General features: G+C 38.0%; 1 protein-coding gene and 1 pseudogene across 3 annotated transcripts in view; both read left to right on the top strand.

Moving 5' to 3' along the window:
• The window catches only part of STRN (striatin), a 136,099-nt gene that overhangs the window by 91,261 nt on the left and 19,376 nt on the right, over positions 1–25,462 (top strand). For all 3 annotated transcript variants that reach the window (XM_032239305.1, XM_032239307.1, XM_032239306.1), the window contains 4 exons: positions 7,731–7,867; positions 17,092–17,267; positions 18,936–18,983; positions 24,854–24,975. In XM_032239305.1, the coding sequence (XP_032095196.1) occupies positions 7,731–7,867; positions 17,092–17,267; positions 18,936–18,983; positions 24,854–24,975 (483 nt within the window). The remainder of the gene's footprint in view (positions 1–7,730; positions 7,868–17,091; positions 17,268–18,935; positions 18,984–24,853; positions 24,976–25,462) is intronic.
• Positions 19,297–19,394, top strand: LOC116524342 (annotated as a pseudogene).

The following is a 25,462-nucleotide window of genomic DNA, read 5'->3' as shown; positions in this document are numbered from 1 at the left end:
TTTTTTGAAGGGTTTTTTGTGTCTCTATCTCCTTCAGTTCTGCTCTGATCTTAGCTATTTCTTGTCTTCTGCTAGACTTTGAGTTTTTTTGATCTTGCTCCTCTAACTCTTTCAGTTTTGACGATAGGGTGTCAATTTTTGATCTCTCCTTGCTTCTCATGTGGGCACTTATTGCTATATATTTTCCTCTAGAGACTGCTTTAAATGTGTCCCAGAGATTCTGGTATGTTGTGTCTTCATTCTCGTTGGTTTCGAAGAACATCTTTATTTCTGCCTTCATTTCATTGTTTATCCAGTCAACATTCAAGAGCAAGTTGTTCAGTTTCCATGAAGCTGTGCGGTTCTGAGTTAGTTTTTGAATTCTGAATTCTAACTTGATTGCACTGTGGTCTGAGAGACTGTTTGTTATGATTTCCATTCTTTTGCATTTGCTGAGGAGTGATTTACTCCCAATTATGTGGTCAATTTTAGAGTAGGTGTGATGTGGTGCTGAGAAGAATGTATATTCTGTGGCTTTGGGGTGGAGAGTTCTGTAAATGTCTATTAGGTTTGCTTGGTCCAGGTCTGAGTTCAAGTCCTGGATATCCTTGTTAATTTTCTGTCTGGTTGATCTGTCTAATGTTGACAATGGGGTGTTAAAGTCTCCCACTATTATTGTGTGGGAGTCTATGTCTCTTTGTAAGTCATTAAGAACTTGCCTTATGTATCTGGGTGCTCCTGTATTGGGTGCATATATATTTAGGATCGTTAGCTCTTCTTGTTGCATTGATCCTTTTACCATTATGTAATGTCCCTGTTTGTCTCTTATGATCTTTGTTGCTTTAAAGTCTAATTTATCAGAGATGAGAATTGCAACTCCTGCTTTTTTTTGCTCTCCATTTGCTTGGTAAATCTTCCTCCATCCCTTTATTTTGAGCCTTTGTGTATCCTTGCATGTGAGATGGGTTTCCTGGATACAGCACACCGATGGGTTTTGTCTTTTTATCCAATTTGCCAGTCTGTGTCTTTTGATTGGGACATTTAGTCCATTTACATTTAGGGTTAATATTGTTATGTGTGAATTTGATACTGCCATTTTGGTGCTAGCTGGCTGTTTTGCCCTTTAGTTGAGCTGGTACTTGTTATTCCTTTATATGTGTAGAGCCTCTTTCAGGAGCTCTTATAGAGCTGGCCTGGTGGTGACGAAATCTCTGAGTACTTGCATGTTCCCAAAGGATTTTATTTTTCCTTCACTTATGAAGCTTAGTTTGGCTGGATAGGAGATTCTGGGTTGAAAGTTCTTTTCTTTAAGGATGTTGAATATTGGCCCCCATTCTCTTCTGGCTTGTAGGGTTTCTGGTGAGAGATCTGCTGTGAGTCTGATAGGCTTCCCTTTATGGGTAACCCGACCTTTCTCTCTGGCTGCCCTTAGTATTTTCTCCTTCATTTCGACCCTGGTGAATCTGACGATTATGTGCCTTGGGGTTGCTCTTCTTGACGAATATCTTTGTGGTGTTCTCTGTATTTCCTGGACTTGAATGTTTGCCTGCCTTGCTAGGTTGGGGAAGTTTTCCTGGATAATTTCCTGAAGAGTATTTTCCAGCTTGGATTCATTCTCTTCATCACATTCGGGTACGCCTATCAAACGTAGATTAGGTCTTTTCACATAGTCCCACATTTCTTGGAGACTTTGTTCATTCCTTTTTACCCTTTTTTCTCCAGTCTTGCCTTCCCGTTTTATTTCATTGAGTTGATCTTCGACCTCTGATATCCTTTCTTCTGCTTGGTCCATTCGGCTGTTGATACTTGTGCATGCTTCACGAAGTTCTCGTGTTGCGTTTTTCAGCTCCATCAATTCATTTTTATTCCTTTCTATTTTGTCCATTCTTGTTAGCATTTCGTCAAATCTTTTTTGAAGGTTCTTAGTTTCTTGGCATTTGGTTAGAACATGTTCTTTAAGTTCACAGAAGTTTCTTACTACCCACCTTCTGAAGTCTGATTCTGTCATTTCATCACACTCGTTCTCCATCCAACCTTGTTCCCTTGCTGGTGAGGAGTTGTGATCCCTTTTTTGGAGGAGAGGTGTTCTGGTTTCGCGTGTTTTCATCCTTTTTGCGCCGGTTTCTTCCCATCTTTAAGGATTTATCCACCTGTCGACTTTGTAGTTGCTGGCTTTCAGATTGGGTCTCAAATATTTCAGATTGACGTTCTGTTTGTTGATGGTGAGGTTATTTCTGTTTCTTGGTTTTCCTTCTGACAGTCTGGCCCCCCTGCTGTAGGTCTGCTGAGGTTCACTCCAGGCCCTGCTTGCCTGGGGTTCACCTGCAGCAGCTGCTGAACAGCAAGGGTTGTTACCAGTTTTCTTCTTCTGCTATCTTTGTCCCAGAAGGATACCCGCCTAGTGTCAACCTGATCTCTCTTTTATGAGGTGTCTTTTTGGATATATAGGGGTCAGGGAGCTGCTTGAGGAGATGGTCTCTTCTTTATAGGAGCTCAAATGGTGAGCTGCGAGCTCTGTTGTTGTTCATTCAGAGCTGCTAGGCAGGTACTTTTAGGTCTACTGCAGCAGAACTCATAAACTGCTTTTTGTTCCCAGGTGCTCTGTCCCAGGGATTTAGGGCTTTATTTATGAGTTTCCGTTATGCTGCCGCCGCCTTTTTTTTTTTTTTTTTTTTTTTTTTTACCCCCCCCCCCCCCCCCAGGGGGGAGCCTAGACACTGTCGGCCTATAGCAGCTTTGCTGAGCTGCTGTGGGCTCCGCTCCGCTGCCGAGTGAACTTCCCTGCAGTCCTGTTTATATGGGTGTAGTTAGAACTGCTTTGGTGATGGTGGCCCGCCTCTGTTGGGGCGGAGTCTCTGCTGTGGCGGGTTGCCTTGGCAACGGCGGGCTGCCTCAGCAATGGCGGGTTGCCTTGGCAACGGCGGGCTGCCTCGGTAATGGCGGACGCCCCTCCCCGACAGAGCTGGACCGTCCCGGGTTCAGCTGCGCTTGCTGTGAAACTCTCAATCCAGAGTTTCTGGTTGCTGTTCTTTTGCGGGGGTGGGACCAGCCGAGCCTGATCGCCTGGCTCCCTGCCTCAGAGCCTTTTTTAAGTTGGTGTTCCAGTCGCCTGTTGAAGAGGCGCCGGGGTCTGTTTGTTTTCCCCTGCGGCCACTCACTGCGCTGGCTTAAACAGCGGCACTGAGGTTTATGGCGCTTTTTTTCTTTGTTTTGCCCTGGAATCTACTGTCCTGGTTCTCTGCTCAGTCCCCTTTTTGAACCAGCGTATGGGCGACTTCCCGTGGCTCCAATCGCCAGCCTAAAGGGCCCCCGGACCAGTGTATTTTGTACGGAGAACCGCGGCTCCGGGGCGCCGACAAAGCAGCCGCGTGGCGCAAAGCAGCGGCGCTGGCCGGCGCTGGCCGTCACAGCCGCGCTGGCCGAAACAGCCGCGCTGGTGACCGTGGAGCACCTCTGCCCGGGAATTTCCTAGACTGTGGGCAATAAAAACACGGCGTCCACTCACCCTCTGCGCTTTCACTGGGAGCTGCAATCCTGAGCTGTTCCTAAACGGCCATCTTGGATGTAAATCCACCTGGCTAATTTTTTGTATGTTTTTTGTAGAGACATGGTTTTGTCATATTGCTCAGGCTGGTCTCCAACTCCTGGGCTCAAGTGATTGAACTGCCTCAGCTGGGATTACAGGCGTGAGCCACTGCACCCAGCCCCAGTTCAGGAGTTTGAGACTGTGGTGCCTGACAATTGAGTCAGTGAATAGGTACTGCCCTTCAGCCTAGGTGTCATAGTGAGACCCTGTCTCTTAAACTATCAAATATTTACATTAGCTGAAAATTCAAAATGACATAAAGGTAATGTTGATTAATGTATATTTTAAAATATTTATTTAAAAAATTAATCCTGAATTTAAGTACTATATTTGCATTGTCTCTTCAAATTATTATTTGTTGGTTAACACGGCCCGAGAAAAAGCCACAGAATAATTATATGTGTTTTTCTTATTTTTTAATCAGTTACATTTTAGAGAGACATAAACTGACATGACTTAGATGTATAGATTTTCATGATTGGAATACTTTTTCAGTGAAGTTTTTGACTAGTACATGGTTAATTATTTGTTAATTATAGCATACTTGGAGTTTATTACACATACAAGGAATCAACACATTATACTCTAGATATAAAATTTATTTGATGGAGACCCATGTCTTTTGAATTACGGATGTGAGGTCATGGTCCTCAGTAGCTTTGTTGGATCACTAGGAGATGCATTCTGTTGACGTTATAGGTATGAGACTTCTAACCAGTTGCATTTATTCTAAGATCAGGTCGAGATAAAGAGAAAAGTTTGTTTTTCTCTTATTCTCATAATTCAAAAAGTTTACCAGATTTCATCTTGGTCTATATGTGAATTATACAGAATTCTAATAATACGTATAAGGAGAATATGTACTATTTATTAAATGGCAGATGCAGAAAAGCATTATATAAGCCATAGAAGATGTCCTTAGTAAAAAACATAGTGAAGAATTTTAAAACTCAAGCACTGAATGTTCGTTTAACATGCTATCTGCAGCAGTGTTCCTAAGGCTTCTCCTTCAGGGCAGGTTTTTCAGAAATAGAAAAGACATTTAAGAAACAGATTGTATGTTTAATTGTCTTAACTGATACTTCTTGGTCTTCAGTCTACTTTCAGAAAGAACATTAATTCGCTATGTGTGCTCTATAGTTTTATTGTAAATTCGGAAAGGCAGGATGGGGTGCGCTTGTTCACGCCTGTAATCCCAGCACTGTGGGGGACTGAGGCGGGCAGATCACTTGAGGCCAGGAATTCAAGACCAGCCTGGCCAACGTGGCAAAACCCTGTCTTAACTGAAAATACAAAAATTAGCCAGGCACAGTGGCATGTGCCTGTAGTCCCAGCTACTTGGGAGGCTGAGGTAGGAGAATTGCTTGAACCTACTAGGCGGAGATTGCAGTGAGCTATCACACCCCTGCACTCCAGCCCAGATGACAGAATGAGATTCTGTCTCCAAAAAAAAAACAAAAAACAAACAAACAAAAAAAAACCATAAGGCAGTGTCACATTTAAAAGGCACAGGGTTTTTTTTTTTGTTTTTTGTTTTGTAAAAGCTGATTAGGGCTAGTAAGGTTTAGTTGCCAGATGGAAATGTGACAGTGATGCTTATTATTGCTCTCTCTCTTCAGTCCTGGAATGTCCTGGTGTCCTCTGGTGTGTGAGGAAAGAGTTGTTGCTTACTTCATTTTTAGGTTTTACTTGGCTATTTGTAGAGCATTAGTTAGAATTAGCTTACATAATGCGTATGGTCTGTCCTGGAACTCAGTCTTTCACACCTGAACAAAGTTAATCTGGAAATGTTAGAAATGAAAACAAATCAAACAAAAAATACCTGGCTGAAGACCTAGCACCCATAGTCTCATGTGAGTCATTTGACTGATTGTTTTTTTACCTGAAAATTGCTGTTCTGTCTTAAACAATTCCTGTTCTTCATTAGTAAATGTTTAGAGTTGTTTTAACTTGTCAGGTGATATATGGTATTTTGGGTAAAACCTATTTTTATTTTTGCTACTGTATTGTATGGTGGTTTGATAAGGTCTTAGTTTATGCTCTATTTTGTTCTAAAGAGGATTTTAAGAGTTTGTCACTATTGTTTTTAAAAGCAAGTAATTATTCTTTTTACATTTTTTTAAGAGATAGGCTCTTGCTATTGCCAAGGTTGGAGTATGGTGGTGCAGTCATAGCTCACTATAGCCTCAGACTCCTGGACTCAAGAGAGCCCCCTGCCTCAAGCCTTCTAGGTAGCTAAAACTAGAGGAATGCACCACTGTGCTTGGCTAATTAAAAAAAAAAAAAAATTGTAGCGACCAGGCGCAATGGCTCACGCTTGTAATCCTAGCACTTTGGGAGGCTGAGACGGGCGGATCACTTGAGGTCAGGAGTTTGAGACCAGCCTGGGCAACGTGGCAAAACCTCATCTCAACTGAAAATACAAAAATTAGCTAGGTGTGGTGGTGGATTCCTGTAATCTCAGGTACTTTGCTTGAACCTGGGAGGCGGATGTTGCAATGAGCTGAGATCGCGCCAGTGTACTCCAGCCTGGGCGACAGAGTGAGACCCTGTCTCAGATTTTTTCTTTTTGGCTCTTCTTTATTACTCCTTTCTACACTGAAGTTTGCCCATAAGTTTTTTGTTGTTGTTGTTTTTTGTTTTTTTTTTTTAAGAGAAGGGGTCTCGCTCTGTCACCCAGGCAGGTCTCAGACTCAGCCCCACAGGGTTCTCCTACCTTGCCACCTTGGTCTCCCAAAACACTAAAATTACAGGCATGAGCCTCTGAGCCTGGCCAAGTCTTTCATTTATTCAAAGAGTATTTATTATTAGACATGATTGAATATAAAACTGAAAATGTTGGGTACATGTGCATACAGTTGACTTGTTTCTTTTAAGAAAGTTAATTCACTCCTTTAGCAGCTAGAGTTTGAACTACTAAATTCATCTGACTGACTCACAAATGTTTGTCATATGTAACCACCTCTAGGAAACTACTCAAAGACCATCTCTGACGTTTGTCAGAACAACTTGCATTTATAAAAAGTGACATTTTGTTATTGACCAAATTAAATAAAATTATTATTTTAATTTGACATTTTGCTTTTAACTGATTTTTCTATGATGATTGTTGAAGGAATTGGATTGGTATGTTCAAAATGTTACAAAATAGGATATTTCAAGTCATTCACAAAGTAAAACTGATATCTTTGAAGCACAGTTTGCAGCTAATGAAAGTGTTCAAATGGACACTTTAAAAATTTTCTGGCCAGGGGCAGTGGCCCACGCCTGTAATCACAGCAGTTTTCGGGGTCAAAGTGGGCGAATCACTTGAGGCCAGGAGTTTGAGACCAGCCTGGCCAACATGGTGAAACCCCATCTGTATTAAAAATACAAACATTAGCCAGGTGTGGTGATGGGCACATGTAATCCCAGCTACTTGGGAGGCTGAGGCAGGAGAATCGCTTGAACCCAGGAGGCGGAGGTTGCAGTGAGTGGAGATGGCACCACTGTACTCCAGCCTGGGCAACAAAGTGAGACTCTGAGAAAAAAAAAAGAAAGAAAAAACTTTACTTGAAGTAAACATTTTTAGATGAACTATAATATATCTACAGCAGAGTGCTGATATCATAAGGGTACATCTCAGTGAATTGTCATCAGGATAGAATTATCACCCTCCCGTGTCACTTGCCCCTTAGGTCAACAAGTAGAACATTACCAGGGCCCTAGAAGTCTTCTTCTTGCTGCCCTTCTTTAATTACTACTGCTTTCCTGCCCCACAGAGGTAATACTGACTTGTAACACCACATATTAATTTTGTCACATGTAGGCACATTTTAGAGTTTTACATTTGAATTTTTTTGTATTCTTCCAGGTTATAAAATTAATGAATTATATTTTGAATGAGACTAGCACTTGTTATATATATTTAGTATTTAGTAGAAATTATTTAGTAATCAGCATAAAATATCAAATGAGGAAAACTTACTTTCCTATAGTCATTATTTTTCCATATAGTGAAAATGAAAGGACAGTGGATTCTTAGATTTGTTTCATGTTTTACTTTTTTAATTAGTTGATGCCTTTACTTATAGCTAAGATATGGAAAAAGGAATAAATTATTTAGAACTTTTGCTCACTGAATTTTATTGTCTTTAAAAGCATTTAAGAACAAAAACAATTAAAGTTATAGCAGTGACATTTCCTCCTTCTTCTGGAAAGTCATTCATCATGGGAGCAGATGAAGCCCTTGAAAGTGAACTGGGACTTGGAGAATTAGCAGGCCTTACAGTGGCCAATGAAGCAGACTCACTAACTTACGATGTAAGTAGTAGTTTTGTTTTGATGTTTTTACTTGGTTTTTAAAAATTAAAAATAGGGCCGGGCATGGTGGCTCACGCCTGTAATTCCAGCACTTTGGGAGGCTGAGGTGGACAGATCACTTCAGGTCAAGAGTTCAAGACCAGCCTGGCCAACATCGAGAAACCCTGTCCCTACTGAAAATACAAAAATTAGCCAGGCATGGTGGCGGGTGTCAGTAATTCCAGCTACTCAGGAGGCTGAGGCAGGAGAATTGATTGAGCCCAGGAGGTGGAGGTTGCATTGAGCCAAGATCGCACTGCTGCACTCTAGCCTGTGCAACAGAGCGAGACTCCATCTCCAAAAAGTAAAATAAAATAAAAAGTTAATTTTATAGAAAATGAAGGCAATGGTAAAACTACTTTACAAGTATAGAACTTGGTTCAGTTTTCATTGTAAACTTTGAAAGATACATAAAGAAAAACAAAATTTTTCTATAACCTAGAGATTAAGATTATAGGCTTTACCTAAATCCATAATTCAGTATAGTTTGTTTATTGGTTTTAGTTAGGGGAAATAATTCCTTTTCTGTTACCAAATTTGGGTTTTGTTTTATGCTTTAGGGCACCTGCAATTAGTTATAATTCATGCCTACCTAAACAGCAACATTTGTCTTGCTTCTTTAGTACATCAATTACTATCCTGTTGAGAAGTGATTTTAATTATTAGTAGGCATGGATGTATACAGTGTGCTTTTCAAATATTAAGGCTGACCCATCAGAGATTTGGACCAAAACTGAAATCTTTGTACCTTTGCACATGCATTTACTTAATTCCAAATGTAATTGTTTTATAAATGCATTTATAATTGCTCATCACAATAAATAATTTGTTAGAAAATTAGTTTCTTATGTCATAGGTAAAGTATTTATAACCCATCTTATCATTTCATTAAATTCCTCTCACTTTGGTAGTTTGTCACGTCTGTCGGAAAACACAGTGTATCCCTTGAGGCACATAGACCATACAGGGCATGCAGGATGGATGCCTAAGCAAACCATAGACATGGTAAAGAAGCACTCCAAAGAGGAACGCTTACTACCCACTTATCTTCACACAGATAAAAAACTCCCAACCTCTTTGCTAAGCCCATTAGTAAGTCTTTTGGGTTTTACATCCAAAAATAGTTGAAATCTGTATACTGTTTTTTACTTTCCATCCTGGTTCATTATTTTCTTAGCCAGAGCTACTACAATAACCATCTAATCTAAATGGGCTCCTTACATTTCATTCTCTACAAATATACAGATTTTTAAAAACATTTAAAATATATGTATATATTTTTTGAGGCAGGGTCTCACGGCTAGAGTGTAGTGCACCCTCCGCCCCCGGGCTCAAGTGATCCTCCCATCTCAGCCTCCAAAGTAGCTGGGACCATAGGCACACAGCATCACACCCAGCTACTTTCTTATATTTTTGGTAGAGACAGGCTTTTGCCTTATTGCTCAGGCTAGTCTCAAACTCCTAAGCTCAAGCAGTTCACCTGCCTCAGCCTCCCCACAAAATACTGGGATTATGGGTATGAACCACCATGTCCACTGATAAATATATATATATTTTTAATTGTACTTTAGTTTCTGGGGTACGTGTGCAGATCATGCAGGATTGTTGCATAGGTACATACGTGGCAATGTGGTTTGTTGCCTCCATCCCCCGCCCCGTCACCTATATCTGGCATTTCTCCCCATATTATCCCTCCCCAACCCTCCCACCTGCTGCTCTCCCTCCCCTCTCCCCCTCCAACAGACCCCAGTGTGTGATGCTTCCTCCTTGTGTTCTCATTGTTCAACACTCACCTGTGAGTGAGAACATGTGGTGTTTGATTTTCTGTTCTTGTGTCAGTTTGCTGAGAATGATGATTTCCAGCTTCATCCATGTCCCTACAAAGGACATGAACTCATCATTTTTTATGGCTGCATAGTATTCTGTGGTGTATACGTGCCACATTTTCCTTGTCCAGTCTATCATCGTGGGTGTTTGGATTGATTCCAGGTCTTTGCTGTTGTAAACAGTGCTGCAATGAACATATGTATGCATGTGTCTTTATAATAGAATGATTTATAATACTTTGGATATATACCCAGTAATAGGATTGCTGGGTCAAGTGGAATTTCTGTTTCTAGGTCCTTGATGAATATCGCCACACTGTCTTTCACAATGGTTTGAACTAATTTACACTCCCACCAACAGTGTAAAAGTGTTCCTATTTCTCCACATCCTCTCCAGCATCTGTTGTCTCCAGATTTTGTAATGATCGCCATTCTAACTGGCGTGAGATGGTATCTCAATGTGATTTTGATTTGCGTTTCTCTAATGACCAGTGATGATGAGCATTTTTTCATATGTTTGTTGGCCTCATATATGTCTTCTTTTGAAAAGTGTCTGTTCATATTCTGTGCCCACTTTTGAATGGGTTTGTTTGTTTTTTTCTTGTAAATCTATTTTAGTTCTTTGTAGATTGTGGATATTAGCCCTTTGTCAGATGGGTAGATTGCAAAAATTTTTTCCCATTCTTTTGGTTTCTGGTTCACTCTAATGATTGTTTCTTTTGCTGTACAGAAGCTCTGGAGTTTAATTAGATCCCATTTGTCTATTTTGGCTTTTGGTGTTTTAGTCATGAAGCCCTTGCCTATGCCTATGTCCTGAATGGTTTTGCCTAGGTTTTCTTCTAGAGTTTTTATGGATCTGGAGTTAATTTTAGTGTAAGGTGTCTGGAAGGGGTCCAGTTTCTGCTTTCTGCACGTGGCTAGCCAGTTTTCCCAATACTATTTATTAAACAGGGAATCCCTTCCCCATTGCTTGTTTTTGTCAGGTTTGTCAAAGATCAGATGGTTGTAGATGTGTGGCATTGCCTCTGAGGCCTCTGTTCTGTTCCATTGGTTTATATCTCTGTTTTGGTACCAGTACTATGCTGTTTTGACTACTGTAGACTTGTAGTATAGTATGAAGTCAGGTAGCATGATGCCTCCCACTTTGTTTTTTTTGTTTAGGATTGTCTTGGCTATGTGGGCTCTCTTGGTTCCATATGAAGCTTAAGGTGGTTTTTTGTTGTTGTTTTTTTTGCCAGTTCTGTGAAGAACGTCATTGGTAGCTTCAACAATCAGGCAAGAAAAAGAAATAAAGGGTATTCAATTAGGAAAGGGGGAAGTCAAATTGTCTCTATTTGCAGACGACATGATTGTATATTTAGAAGACCCCACCGTCTCAGCCCGAAATCTTAAACTGATAAGCAACTTCAGCAAAGTTTCAGGATACAAAATCTGTGCAGAAATCAGAAGCATTTCTATACACCAATAACAGACTAACAGAGAGCCAAATCAAGAGCAATCTGCCATTCACAATTGCTACAAAGAGAATAAAAAACCTAGGAATACAACTAACAAAGGATGTAAAGGACCTCTTCAAGGAGAACTACAAAACACGGCTCAAGAAATAAAAGAGAACACAAACAGATGGAAAAACATTCCATGCTCATGGTTAGGAAGAATCAATATCATGAAAATGACCATACTGCCCAAAGTAATTTATAATTCAACAGATTTTTTAAAAATCGTTTCTGTTTTTAATTTTTTTGTGTGTGGTCTTATATTTCACATTTGTCTTTTTAAAACACTGTTAAGTTGATTTTTGTGTCCCCCTCTCCCCTGGTAATCTTTGATAACCTTTACTTTATCTTTTAATTGAAGCATTCAATTCTTTTTTTTTTTTTTTTTTTTTTTCCCGGAGGCAGAGTCTCACTCTGCTGCCCAGGATAAAATGCAGTGGTGTGATCACAGCTCACTGTAGCCTTGACCTTCTGGACTTAAGCCATCCTCCTACCTCAGCCTCCCAAGTAGCTGAGACCAAAGGCGTGCACCACCATGCCTGGCTTTTTAATTTTTTGTATAAATGGGATCGTGCTATGATGCCTAGGCTGGTCTGGAACTACTGGCTCCAGCAATCTGCCCACCTCAGCCTCACAGAATGCTGGGATTATAGGTATGAGCCATCGTGCCTGGCTGGGGTAAATTATTTTTTATTCAACCTTCCACCTTTCTACTACTTGGAATTTCAACACTCTTTTGCTACTCTTTCTGTGACTACCCTAGAGATTATCACATACATCTTTATCAAAATTTTCTGTGCAGAGATCTTATCAATGCTTTTAATTTTTAACTCCCACCCTACTTAAATGTCATTCTTGTTACACATTTCTGAATATGTTTATCTTCTATAAGAAAATTATTAGGCCGGGCGCCGTGGCTCAAGCCTGTAATCCCAGCACTTTGGGAGGCCGAGGCGGGTGGATCACAAGGTCAAGAGATCGAGACCATCCTGGTCAACATGGTGAAACCCCGTCTCTACTAAAAATACAAAAAATTAGCTGGACATGGTGGTCCATGCCTGTAATCCCAGCTACTCAGGAGGCTGAGGCAGGAGAATTGCCTGAACCCAGGAGGCGGAGGTTGCGGTGAGCCGAGATCGCGCCATTGCACTCCAGCCTGGGTAACATGAGTGAAACTCCGTCTCAAAAAAAAAAAAAAAAAAAAAAGAAAATTATTGTTTCATATACTCTATATTCAGTTAGGATCATTTATTTTACGTTATCCTTTACACATTTTGCTTTATAAAATTCTTTTCTGCATGTCTGACTGTCCATCTGGGATCACTTTCCTTTCACCTGAGAACATTTAGTATTCCTCTTTCGTGAAGGTCTGTTGGTGTCCAGTTCTCTCTGTGTCTTGTTTTCTGTAATATCTTTGTAATTGACCTGAGCAGGTCAATCGTTATTGCATATTGAATTCTAGTTGACAGAGGTGTTTTTTGTTTTGTTTTTTTTCCCTCACTCCAAACATAGTAGTTTACTGTCTTTGTTTTTATGTTTTCTGCTAAGGTCAACTATCATTTCTGTTGTTGGTTGTTTAATGGTAGTCTGATTTTTTTCACTAATATTATCTGTGTCTTTGTTTTTAGCCGAGGTTTGGTTTCCTTTTTATTTAAGTTTCTTGAAGTTCTTAAATCTTTATGGCTTGATATATTTTCATCACTTTTGTGAAGTTCTCAGCCATTTCTCTTCAAGTACCACTTTTGCACCTCTGTCTCTCTTTCTCTTATTTTGGAATATAGTTATATGTGTGTTATACCTTCTTCCTGTGACCTGTGTCTCCTATTCTCTTTCTTTATTTGTTTATGACTCATCTTTCAGTTTACTAATTCTCTCTTCAGTAATATGTAGTTGGTAGTTAAGCCCATCTATTGAGGTCTTACAGTTTTTGCTTCTTGAATTCTTGTTTTAAAATTGTTTACAGATTTCCAAATTTTCAATCTTGTCTTTTATCTTCTTGAACATAATAAACATGATTTTTTTTTTTTAAGACAGAATCTTAGTCTGTTACCCAGGCTGGAGTGCAGTGGCATGATCTTGACTCACTGCAACTTCTGCCTCCCGGGCTCAGGCTTTCCTCCTATCTCAGCCTCTTGAGTAGCTGGGCTATTATAGACGTGCACCAGTACACCCAGCTAAAGCATGATTATTTAAAGTTGAATTGGAAACTCTAGTTCTTTTACTAATATGTGTTGTTTCTGCTCATTTTCATTTATATTGTCTTACATCCTTATATACATGATTATTTTTTAATTTCAAGAAACTATTATTTGCAAAATTGTCTGTAGAAGTAACTTCAGACCAAATGCTATAATTTAAGTTGCTTTTCTCAGATGTATGCAGCCACTGCATCTGGGATCTGGGATCACTTTACTCCATTTAAAATTTTTACAGTCCCTGCAAGGCCTTGGCTTCTTCTAGTTCACCCTTACGTGCAGGTTCATCAACTTGTATCCCCATGACACTTCAAAGCTGTCAAAAACACTGCTTAGCCTCTCAGCCATCTCCTCTGGAATCAGTAAACAGCGTATGGGGGAAAAACAGCCCAAATATTGTGCTTCCCTTTTAGGCCTCTTTTTTCCCCTGGATTTTGGCCTGGTTTTTCTAAAGTATTTTGTTCTCTGTTTTTTTGTATTCTGCTTTTCTACTTGTCCTTAGTGCAGAGGTAGTCCATAGTACCTGGTCCGTCATGGCTAGAAGCAGAAGTTCATTAGATACTTTTCTTCCCTCTGTTCTAGCCCCACAAAGAGTTTTTCCAGTACGTAATAGAACTTAGTTCTCTCTCCAGAGAAAGCTGATTTCTTTTTTCATAGCTTTTAATTGTTAGAAAACTTGGTGTTATGTCTGTCACCTGGTTTCCCAAAGTAATTCGTGGTTTCATAATTATACCAGTAATCTGTGGCTATGTAGCAAATTAGGCCAAAACTTAGCAGCTTAAAACAAAGAAACCTTTATTATCTCATAGTTTCTGTGGGTCAGGAATACAGAAGCAGTTTAGTCAGGTGATTCTGTCTTAGTGTCTCCAGTGTAGTTGCAGTCAAGATGTCGGCAAGAGCTGCAGTCTCACCTGAAGACTCAAATTGTGGTGGGGTGGGGATCTGCTTTCAAGCTCTTCCTGTGGTTATTGGGAGGCCTTGCTTGGTTCTTTGCTGGCTATTGGCAGAGACTTCAGTTCCTTACCACATAGGCCTTTCCATGGGTTTTTCATTGTGGAAGCTGGCTTTCCCCACTGTGAGTGCATGTGAAAAGCAAGAACACTCAAGATGGAAGATGTTATAACTTAATTTTGGAAGTCACTTGTTCTCACTTCTGCTGTATGCTATTGGTGACAGAGAGCAACCCCATAATGTGGGAGGGAATTATATAAGGTTTAACTCTAAGGAAGTGGGGCTGATTGGGGCCATCGTAGTGGCTGCCTACCACATTAAGACATTCAAAAGGAATCAGATTGCTTTTTCACATGAAAGCCTTCCAGGTGTTTAAAAAGAGCAGTTATGATTCAAGTCAGCTTTTTTTCTTCCAGAATAACCAGCCCCAGTACTTACAGTAGTTCCTTGCAGGATGTGTTTTATGTTCTCTTATTATCCTAATTTGACATATTCTATCCAGTTTTTTTCTGCAGGTTTTATATTGAGGGTTACTTCCACGTCCAGACTGCTTGGGTTTGAATCCAGGCCCTTCCTCTTACTAGCAGGGTTTTTTGGGCAAGGCACTTAACTTCTCTTTTCCTGTTGTGTCTAGTCTATAAAGTGGGGATAATGTTAATTCCTTCTTCAGAGAGTTATTTTGAGGATTAAGTGAGTGATGCATATGAAGTATTTCCAGTAATGGTTAAAATAATGAACAATGCCCAAAATAATAGCTGTTGTTAGTATTGCTGTATTTTTGTCATTTGTAAATAAGTAGTATTTCATCAGTCTTCTACCAGTACAATCATACATTGCTTAATGATGGGGATATATTCTGAGAAATGAACGTTATGAACATTAGGGGATTTCATTGTTGTACAAACATCCTAGAGTATACTTACAAGCCTAGATGGTAGAGGCTTTACAAACCTATATGGCATGTTACTGTATTGTAGGCAACTGGAACACAATGGTAAGTTTGTATCTAAACATGTCTAAACATAGAAAAGATGTAGTAAAAATACAGTGTATTTTTACTTTTATATGTATATACTTTTATAAAAGTATAGCTGTATAGGACACTTAATCACGAGTGGAGCTTGCAGGACTGAAAGTTGGTCTTAGAGAGTGAGTGAGTGATGGGTGAATGTGAAGGTCCAGGACATTACTATACACTGCTGTTGACTGTGTAAACACTGTACACCTAGGCTACGCAAAATTATATATAAAAGAAGTTTTCTTCAATAATAAATTTACCTTAGCTTACTGTAATTTTTTACTTTGTAAACTTAATTTTTAAAAACATTTTGGCTCTTTTGTAATACACAGCTTAAAACATAAACACATTGTATAGCTGTAGAAAAATATTGTCTTCCTTTTTATCCTTATTCTATAAGCTTTTTCCTATTTTTAAAATTTTTAATGTTTATTTTTACTTTTTAACTTTTTTGTTAAGAATGAATACACAAACATGCATATTAGCCTAGGCCTATACAAAGTCAGGATCATCAGTATCACTCTCTTCCGCCTTCATATCTTATCCCACTAGAAGGTCTGCAGGGGAAATCACAGTCAAGGAGCTGTCATCTTCTATGATAACAATGCCTTCTGGTAGAATACTCCTGAAGGACCTGTCTAAAGCTGTTTTACAGTTAACTTTTTAAAAATAAGTAAAAGAAATATACTCTAGAATAAAAATTATAATACGTAAACCAGTAACAATAGTTTATCATTATCCAGTATTGTGTTCTGTACATAATTATACATGCTAGACTGTAATACGGCTGGCAGCACAAATAGGTTTGTTTACACCAGCATAACCACAAACACATGAGTAATATATTGTGCTACAATATTAAAACAGCTATGATGTCATTATAGGAATTTTTCAGCTCCATTATAATTTTATGGGACCAGCATCATATATGTTGTCCATCGTTGACGAAAATGTAGCTATGTGGCACATTTATGTACTTTTGCTACTCTTATTTAAGCTTAGCCTGATTGCTAGCCTTGGAGTGTGAAGAATTCATATCTTAGGGTGCTAGTGTAAAGTCAAATATAATCTACCTCTTCAGCTTTTCTGTTATATAATGGGAATGAAAAAATAATGGTTTTTTTTTTTTTTCATTTTTGAAATTGAGTTACTGTGGAGGGAAAGAACATAATGTGTGTGTGTTACCAGTGGAATGCATTTTTTGTGTTGTCTCTTCCATTTTTAACATTTTATGTTTTCAGTTTATCAACTTTGCTTCCAGTTTGATGAAGAAAATTTAGCTATTAGTATTTAAAGTCTCAAAAGTATGATATTTTAAAATGTCAGCAGGTTTAAAGATAACTTAGTTTTTCAACTCTTACCCAAGATTATAATTGAATACTATAATTTGTGTTGAATTACTTGGTTTTATTTAGCATCATAGTAAAGATCTATTTTAGAAAATTTGATTCACTTTTTGTATTGAATTATGTTAACTTTTTTTGTAATACATCTTTAATGATTCTTCAAAGAAAACTAGTGTTGGGTTATTGCTAAGTTTGCTTCTTGGTTTGGTTATTTACATATAAAAATTATACTGTTTTAAAAATTACAAAGTGATGGTTTTGTGACAAATCAGCAAGAATTAATGTTGAAATGCAAGTTTTTCCCCCTATCCTGAACTAAGTGCGTAGGTATCTTTGTTTTGTTTCTTTAATAGATAGCAAACAATAAAGATGCATTGAGGAAGACATGGAACCCTAAGTTTACATTAAGAAGTCACTTTGATGGCATCCGAGCCCTTGCTTTCCATCCCATTGAGCCTGTTTTGATAACAGCATCAGAGGATCACACATTAAAAATGTGGAATTTGCAGAAAACAGCCCCAGCCAAAAAGTGAGAATATTCTACTTTAACATTATTTGAATGTTTTAACATTTTCAGCAGAAAACTACATATTTTATTATTTCTATTAAATTTCCCAAACATTTCTTCTAGTTCTTTCCTCCATGTCATGTAATTATATTGTGTTTTTCTGTTTATACAACTTAATGTTAGGTTAAAAAACTGATGCTTAGGAAGATACGGTATTATCTGATGGTTTCCCTAGGGTTTATGAGTACTGATTACAGTCCTCATACATAACAGTATTTTTAAATGGCTGCTATATTTGGGGAGCCCCTTATCTATACTGAAGGTTTTGACTGTTCTTATAAACAGGTATATGCATCTTTAAAACAATCAAATCTCCACGTCCACCTTGCCCTATTGTTTACTAGATTTAGACTTATGGGGTAGAGCAGAGAAAAGCCTTACTGGGATGGGTGGAGGGCCTCTCCTTGGTCTTATCTTTTGGCCTTGAGAGTTTAGGTACTTTCCATACCGACCAATATGTTTGGACTCAAGAGGCTAATTTAACTGCTAGTGCTTGCCTTGGCCCCTTAGTTCCTGTCTAAGCATGGATAGATGTGAGTTAGTATAAACCCTTTAAAAGTCACATAGCTAAACCTGATTGTAGTTGCTTGAGTCCTTATTGGAACTCTTCTCCTTCTTTGGGCCACATGTCAAAAAAAAAAAAAAAACAAAAACAAAAAACTCAGCATTTGCCAGCAAAGGCCCTTTTGCAGTGTCAGGCACTTTGTTATTATAAGAGTCATCACTAAACATCAAATAGAGGAGGTTACAAAAATTTTACTACCAATGGAGGAAACCTGTCGCCTGGTTTAAGAGAGATCAGTGTTATTCATGCTGTGTCATACATAGGGTAGATGAAATACTTGATTTATCAGCCTACTTCAGAAAGTTTGGCCACGTATTGCTAAAACCAGGTGGACCCTCATATAGATTAGGTGTTTTCAAAAGAGAAAAATGGTTTCCTGGTTATACATTGTGAGATAACATGTCTATAAATAATTGCAATATAATGTAGAAAACATGACTTTAAATCCAGTTTCCATCAAAGTCATAGCCAGTATTAGAGTATAGTATACCTGTAATAATGGTGTTGTGAGTAATGAATAAACTGATAATTTGGACAGTCTATACATTATGGAGGATAGACATATTAACCTTATTGGAAAGGCAAGGAAATAAAAGTACCATTTGTTGATATCCTGCTATGTGCATGATTGTGTCCTGTGGTGTTTTCTGAATTGTAGCATCCTACTCCTATTTTTCTGTTTGGTTTTAAACAGAGGAATCTGAAGTTCTGAAAGAGTAAATAATTTGTTTAAAGTTAGCCAATTAGTGACAGAACTGGAAATTGAGTTATTTATCTCCCCAAAGCCCATGTTGTTTCTCTTGAATGAAGCTATCTTTTCCGTTAGTCAAATAGATTTTGCCAGGGCTAAAAATACTGTAACAAGATACTATTACTAAACAAGAATCTTGCACTTGATACCATGAAAGTATAATTGGTATTAAATGAGCTTTCTTATGTACCTTGTAGTTAGGATGATATAATCCCATAATGTTTGTGTTTTTAAAAGCAGTTTTATGACATATTTAATTATACTGTTTACCACTGAAACTTAGAGTGGTAAAAGTCATCTCTCTTTGATTTAGGAGCACTTCTCTTGATGTAGAACCTATCTATACATTCAGAGCCCATAAGTAAGTATGTGCTTTTTCTTTATTTTAAACCAAAATTATTGTAAAACAGCATGATTAGGATATTTTATTTTCTTTCTCTTATTAGGTATTGTTTGTATTTGAGAGTGTTTTTTAAATGTACAAGAAACTGGCAGATAATATAATGTTAAAACTAAGTTCATCACTGCCAAATAGGGATTTGTGCTTAAATTAGATTTTATTTACATGATGTTTAAGTGAGTTTCATATTTATATCTTTAAACTAGAGGCAACTAGGTTTAAATATTAGAAATTCCAACTTTTTTTCCTTATATTATCTGAATTAAAATATTGCCTGTTTTGGCAGCACATACCCTAAAATTGGAAAGATACAGAGATTAGCGAGGCCTCAGTGCAAGGATGACACAGATTCATGAAGAGTTCCATATTTTTCTTTTCTTTCTTTCTTTCTTTTTTTTTTTTTTTTTTTTTTTTTTTAAGATGAAGTCTCATTCTGTTGCCCAGGCTGGAGTGCAGTGGCATGACCTAACAGAGTTTCTCACCCTGTTGGCCAGGCTGGTCCCAAACTCCTGGCTTGAGCTCTGACCTCAAGTGATCTGCCTGCCTTGGCTTCCCAAAGTGCTGGGATTACAGGCATGAACCACCACGCCTGGCCAAAGGGTTCCATATTTTTTCTAAATGTGGAAGCAAAAGAAATATTACCAGCCCTCACAAAAACGCAATTAGTTACATAAACTACTGACACGTTATAGCAACTACACAATGAAGTATGTGTAATAACAAGCTAACAACATGACAGGATCAAATGTGCATGTATCAATGTTAACCTTGAATGTAAAACGGCTAAATGCCCAATTAAAAGGCACATGTTGGCAAGTTGCATAAAGAAGCAAGACCCAACTATATACTGTCATTAAGAGACCCATCTCACATGCAGAGACCCATCTCACATGCAATAACACCCATAGGCTCAAAGAAGAGGGATGGAGAACGATTAATCAAGCAAATGGAAAACAGAAGAAAGCAGGATTTGCTATTTTAGACAAAACAGACTTTAAACCAACTAAGATGAGTAAAGACAAAGAAGGGCATTACATGATAGTAAAGGATTCAATTCAACAAAAGACTTAACTATCCTAAATATATATGCACCCAATACAGGAGCACCCAGATTTGTAAATTCTTAGAGACCGTCAAAGAGATTTAGATAACCATACAATAATAGTGGGAGACTTTAACAACACACTGGATGTATTAGATCATCGAGGTAGAAAACTAAGATATTCAGGACCTGAACTTGATGCTTGACTAAATGGACCTAATATATGTCTACAGAACTCTCTACCCCAAAATAGCAGAATATATAATCTTCTCATTTGCACATGGCACATACTCTAAAATCAACCACACTCCTGGCTATTAAACTCTTCTCAGCAAATTTAGAAAAACTGAAACCATATCAACCACACTCTCAAACCAAATACAATAAAAATAGAAATCAATGGCTGGGTGCAGGGGCTCACGCCTATAAATCCAGCACTTTGGGAAGCTGAGGTGAGTGGATTGCATGAGCTCTGAAGTTTTAGACCAGCCCTGGCAGTGTGATAGAACCCCATCTCTAAAAAAAATACAAAAATCAGCCATGAGTGGTGGTGTGCTCCTGTAGTCCCAGATCCCAGGGGGCTGAGGTGGGAGGATCACTTGAGCCTGGGAGGTGGAGTTTGCAGTAAGCCAAAGTCATGTCACTGCACTCCACCGTGAGCAAAAGAGCGATACTCTGTCTGAATTTAATAATAATAGAAATCAATACCAAGATCGCTCAAAACCATAGTTACATGGAAGTTAACCTGCTTCTGAATGACTTCTTGGTAAGTAATGAAATTAAGGGAGAAATCAAAAAATTATTTGAAACTAATGAAATGAAAGATACAACATACCAAAATCTCTAGGAGGCATCTAAAGCTATGTTGGAAGTTTATAGCGCTAAACACCCACATCAAAAAGTTAGATCTCAGATTAACAACTTAACATCACACACAAGAGAAAACCAACGCCAAAGCTAGCAGAAGACAAGAAATAACCAAACTCAGAGCTGAACTGAATGAAATTGAGACACACAAAAAAACCATGTAAAAAATCATTAAAACCAGAATTTGGTTTTTTTTTTAAACAATAAGTAAGATAGGTAGACCACTAGCTAAACTAATAAAGAAAAAAAGAGAAGATCCAAGTACAACAGAAATGATAAATGGAATATTACCACCAACCCCACAGAAATTTAAAAAAAAACAACAAAAAAAAACCAGAGGCCATTATGAACACCTCTGTTCACACACACAAACTAGAAAATGTAGAAGGATAAATTCCTGAAAACAACATCCCAGGACTAAACCAGGAAGAAATTCAAACTGTGAACACACCAATACTGAGTTCTGAAATTGAATCAGTAATAAAAAACTTACGAGGAAGTAAAAGCTCAGGTCCATATGGATCCACAATTGAATTTTACCAAGCGCATAAAGAAGAGCTGGCACCAGCCTGGCCAACATGGTAAAAACCCATCTCTACTAAAAATACAAAAAAATTAGCCAGGCGTGGTGGCAGGTACCTGTAATTCCAGCTACTCAGGAGGCTGAGGCAGGAGAATTGAACCTGGGAGGCAGAGGTTGAGTGAGCCGAGATCGCCATTGCATTCTAGCCTGGGTGACAAGAGTGAAACTCCACCCCCAAAAAAAAAAAAAAAATTGAGGCAGAGAGACCTCTTCTTAACTCATTCTATGAGGCCAGCATCATCCTGTTATCAAAACCTGGCAGATACACAACAAAAAAGGAAAACTTCAGGCCGATATCCTTGATGAACATAGATGCAAAAATCTTCAACCAAATACTAGCAGACCAAATCCAACAGCATATCAAAAAGCTAATCCACTGCAATCAAGTAGGCTTTATCCCTGGGTTGCAAGGTTAGTTCATCATACACAAATCAATGGTTCATCACATGAACAGAACTAAAAACAAAAATCACTTGATCATCTCAATAGATGCAGAAAAGGCTTTTGATAAAATTCAGCATCGCTTCATTTTTAAAACCCTCCACAAACTAGGCATTGAAGGATTGTACCCTGAAATATTAAGAGCCAGCTATGACAAGCTGACAGCCAACATCACACTGAACAGGCAAAACCTGGAAGCATTTCTCTTGAGACCTGGAAGAAGACAAGGATGTTTTGTAATTCTTGTTGTAGAGTTCTTTCACCTCCCTGGTTAGCTGTATTCCTAGGTATAAGAACCACTCCTATTCAATATAGTACTAGAAGTACTAGAAGTCCTAGCCGGAGCAGTCAGGCAAGAAAAAGAAAAGGCCTCCAAATAGGAACAAAGGCAGTCAAACTGTCTCTCTTTGCAGACTATATAATTTTATCCTAGAAAATGCCATAGTCTCTGCTCAAAAGCTCCTAAATCAGATAAACACCTTCAGCAAAGTTTTGGGAAATAAAATCAGTGTATGAAAATTGGTAGCATTTCTATATACAAATAATGCCCAAGCTGAGTACCAAATCAGGAATGCAGTCTCATTCACAGTAGCTGCAAAAAAAGATAAAATACCTAGGAATACAGGTAACCAGGGAGGCGAAAGATCTCTACAATGAGAAGTACAAAACACTGCTCAAAGAAATCAGAGATGACACAAAGAAATAGAAAAACATTCCATGTTCATGGATAGGAAGAATCAACACTGTTAAAATGGCCATACTGCCCAAAGCAATTTACAAATTCAGTGCCATTCCTATCAAACTACCAATAACATTCTTCACAGAATTAGAAAAAATGTTTAAAATTTATATGGAAACCAAAAAAGAGCCTGAATAGCCACGGCAATCCCAAGCAAAAAGAACAAAGATGGAGGCATCACCTTACCCGACTTCAAACTATACTACAGGGCTATAGTAAGCAAAACAGAATGGTACTGGTACAAAAATAGCCCAGAAATAAAGCTGCACACCTACAACCATCTGTTCTTCAACAAAGTTGACAAAAACAATGAGGAAAGGACTCCTTATTAAATAAATGATGCTGGGATAAATGGGTAGCCACATGCAGAAGACTGAAACTGGAACCCTTCCTTATACCAAATACAACAATCAACTTAAGGTGGATTGAAGACTTAAATTTAAAACCTAAAACTATAAAGACTCTTGAAGAAAACATAGGGAATACCATTCTAGACATAGACTCCAGCAAAGATTTCATAATGAAGACACCAAAAGCAATTGCAACAATGACAAAAAAAAATGACAGATGGGACCTAATTTAACTGAAGAACTTCTGCATAGAATAGAAGCTATCAACAGAGTAAATAGCCCATAGAATGGGAGAAAATATTTGCAAACTATGAATCCCGACAAAGGACTAATATCCAGAATCTATAAGTAACTTAAACAAATTAGCAAATAAAAACCAGCCTCATTAAAAAGTGAGCAAAGGATGTGAACAGTTAGTTTCCAAATAAGAGATACATGTGGCCAACAGAAACGAAATAATGCTGAACATCACCTATTACAGAAATGCAAATCAGTAAATAAAAACAACCCTTTTAAAAAGTGGGCAAATGATGTGAGCAGGTAGTTTCCAAAAGAAGAGATGTGGCCAACAGACACAGAAAAATGCTCAACATCACTCATTGTTACAGAAATGCAAATCAAGACCACAATGTAATACAAGTCAGAATGGCTATTATTAAAAAGTCAAAACATAACATGCTGGCAAGGCTGTGGAGAAAAAGGAACACTCATATGCTACTGGTAGGAGTGTAAATTCAGCCACTGTGGAAAGCAGTTTGGTGATTTCTCAAAGAAGTTAGAACTACCAGTCAACCCAGCATTATTAGGTATATACCCAAAGGAATATAAATCATTCTGCTGTAAAGACACATGTATGTGTGTTCATCATAACACTATTCATAGTAGTAAAGACATGGAATCAACCTAAATGCCCATCAGTGGCAAACTGGATAAAGAAACTGTGGTACATATATACCATGGAATACTATGCAGCCATAAAAAGTGAGATCATGTCCTTTGCAGGAACATTATGGAACTGAAGGCCATCATCCTAAGCAAACTGATGCAGGAACAGAAAACCAAACACTGCATGTTCTCACATATATGTGAGAACTAAACATTTAGTATACATGGACACAAGAAGGGAACAATAGACACTAGGGCCAACTTGACTCTGGAGGGTGGGAAGAGGGTGAGGATTGAAAAACCACCCATTGGGTACTATGTTTTTTTTTCCTGAGTGATGGAATAATATGTACACCAAACCGCCAAGGCATGTAATTTATCTATAGAACCAACCTGCATATGTACCCTTAAAACTAAAAGTTAAAAGGTTTTTTGAGAATTTTTTGTGTGTGTGATGATACATTGCATATATATTTTTTTCTGTTTCCATTTAAGGAATGCACCTTTTCTCTTGATTTAGCACAGAGATTGGCATACTTTTTATGTAAAGAGTCACATAATAAATACCTGACTTTAGACTGCTAGATTTTTAAAAATATTTTAGGATTTACTGGTCATATCGTTTCTGTTGCATATTCTTTTTGTTTTGTTTTACGACCCTTTAAAAATGTAAAGACCATTCTTAGCTTGAGGATTGTACAAAAACAGACCAGTGGTTGGATTTGACCTACAGACCATAATTTACCAACCTCTTAAACCAGAGGAAGAAAAATGAACAGTGCTTTGATAGTACCTGTGTTTTCATTTTTTCTAAAAAACAGAAAAATAGCCATTTGAGTAATTAAACATTCTTATTTTTAAGAAGTCATATTATTAGGTTGGTTTTTGAGAATAGCAATTTATTTCATTTTTTTAATCTCCCAGAGGTCCAGTGCTTTGTGTGGTAATGAGCAGCAATGGTGAGCAGTGTTACAGTGGTGGTACTGATGGACTGATCCAGGGCTGGAACACCACTAATCCCAACATCGACCCCTATGATTCTTATGGTAGGTGATTCCCCAGAGGTCGAAGGAATAAAATGAGTTTTTTAAACACTTTTTTTTATAGAATATAAAAGGAAAAGATAAGAGATTTTTGAAAATAAATAGGTGAAGAGAACCATGTCTTTATTTTGTTAAAAAGGATGTCTATATTTAGGAATTAATTTGATACATAAATGTTAAAAGAAGAAAAGAGAAAAACATTTTGAAAATACAGTTCTCACTTCTCCAAAGTCTTATTGATTGGAAATGCAGGCTTGATTGACAGTTGTTTTCTTATTTTAGGCATCTGTAGGGTTCTTGATACCATTATTACTAATCTGTAATAAAATTTCATCACTATTCTTGTCCAACAGCTTTTAAGAAAAATGAATGTTGGTGCCATTCCTTGGTCAGTTGCTGTAGAAGCTAATAATTTTTATAGTCCATGACACCAAAATATGTAAAAGGCCTCAAAAGTTAAGAAGTGCCCTTTAGTTTTGGGAACAGTATC

This window comes from Sapajus apella, unplaced genomic scaffold (assembly GCF_009761245.1).
Source record: "Sapajus apella isolate SASKATOON/1434 unplaced genomic scaffold, GSC_monkey_1.0 scaffold44, whole genome shotgun sequence".
Lineage (NCBI taxonomy): Eukaryota > Metazoa > Chordata > Mammalia > Primates > Cebidae > Sapajus > Sapajus apella.
This window is presented reverse-complemented; position numbering and strand designations above follow the sequence as displayed.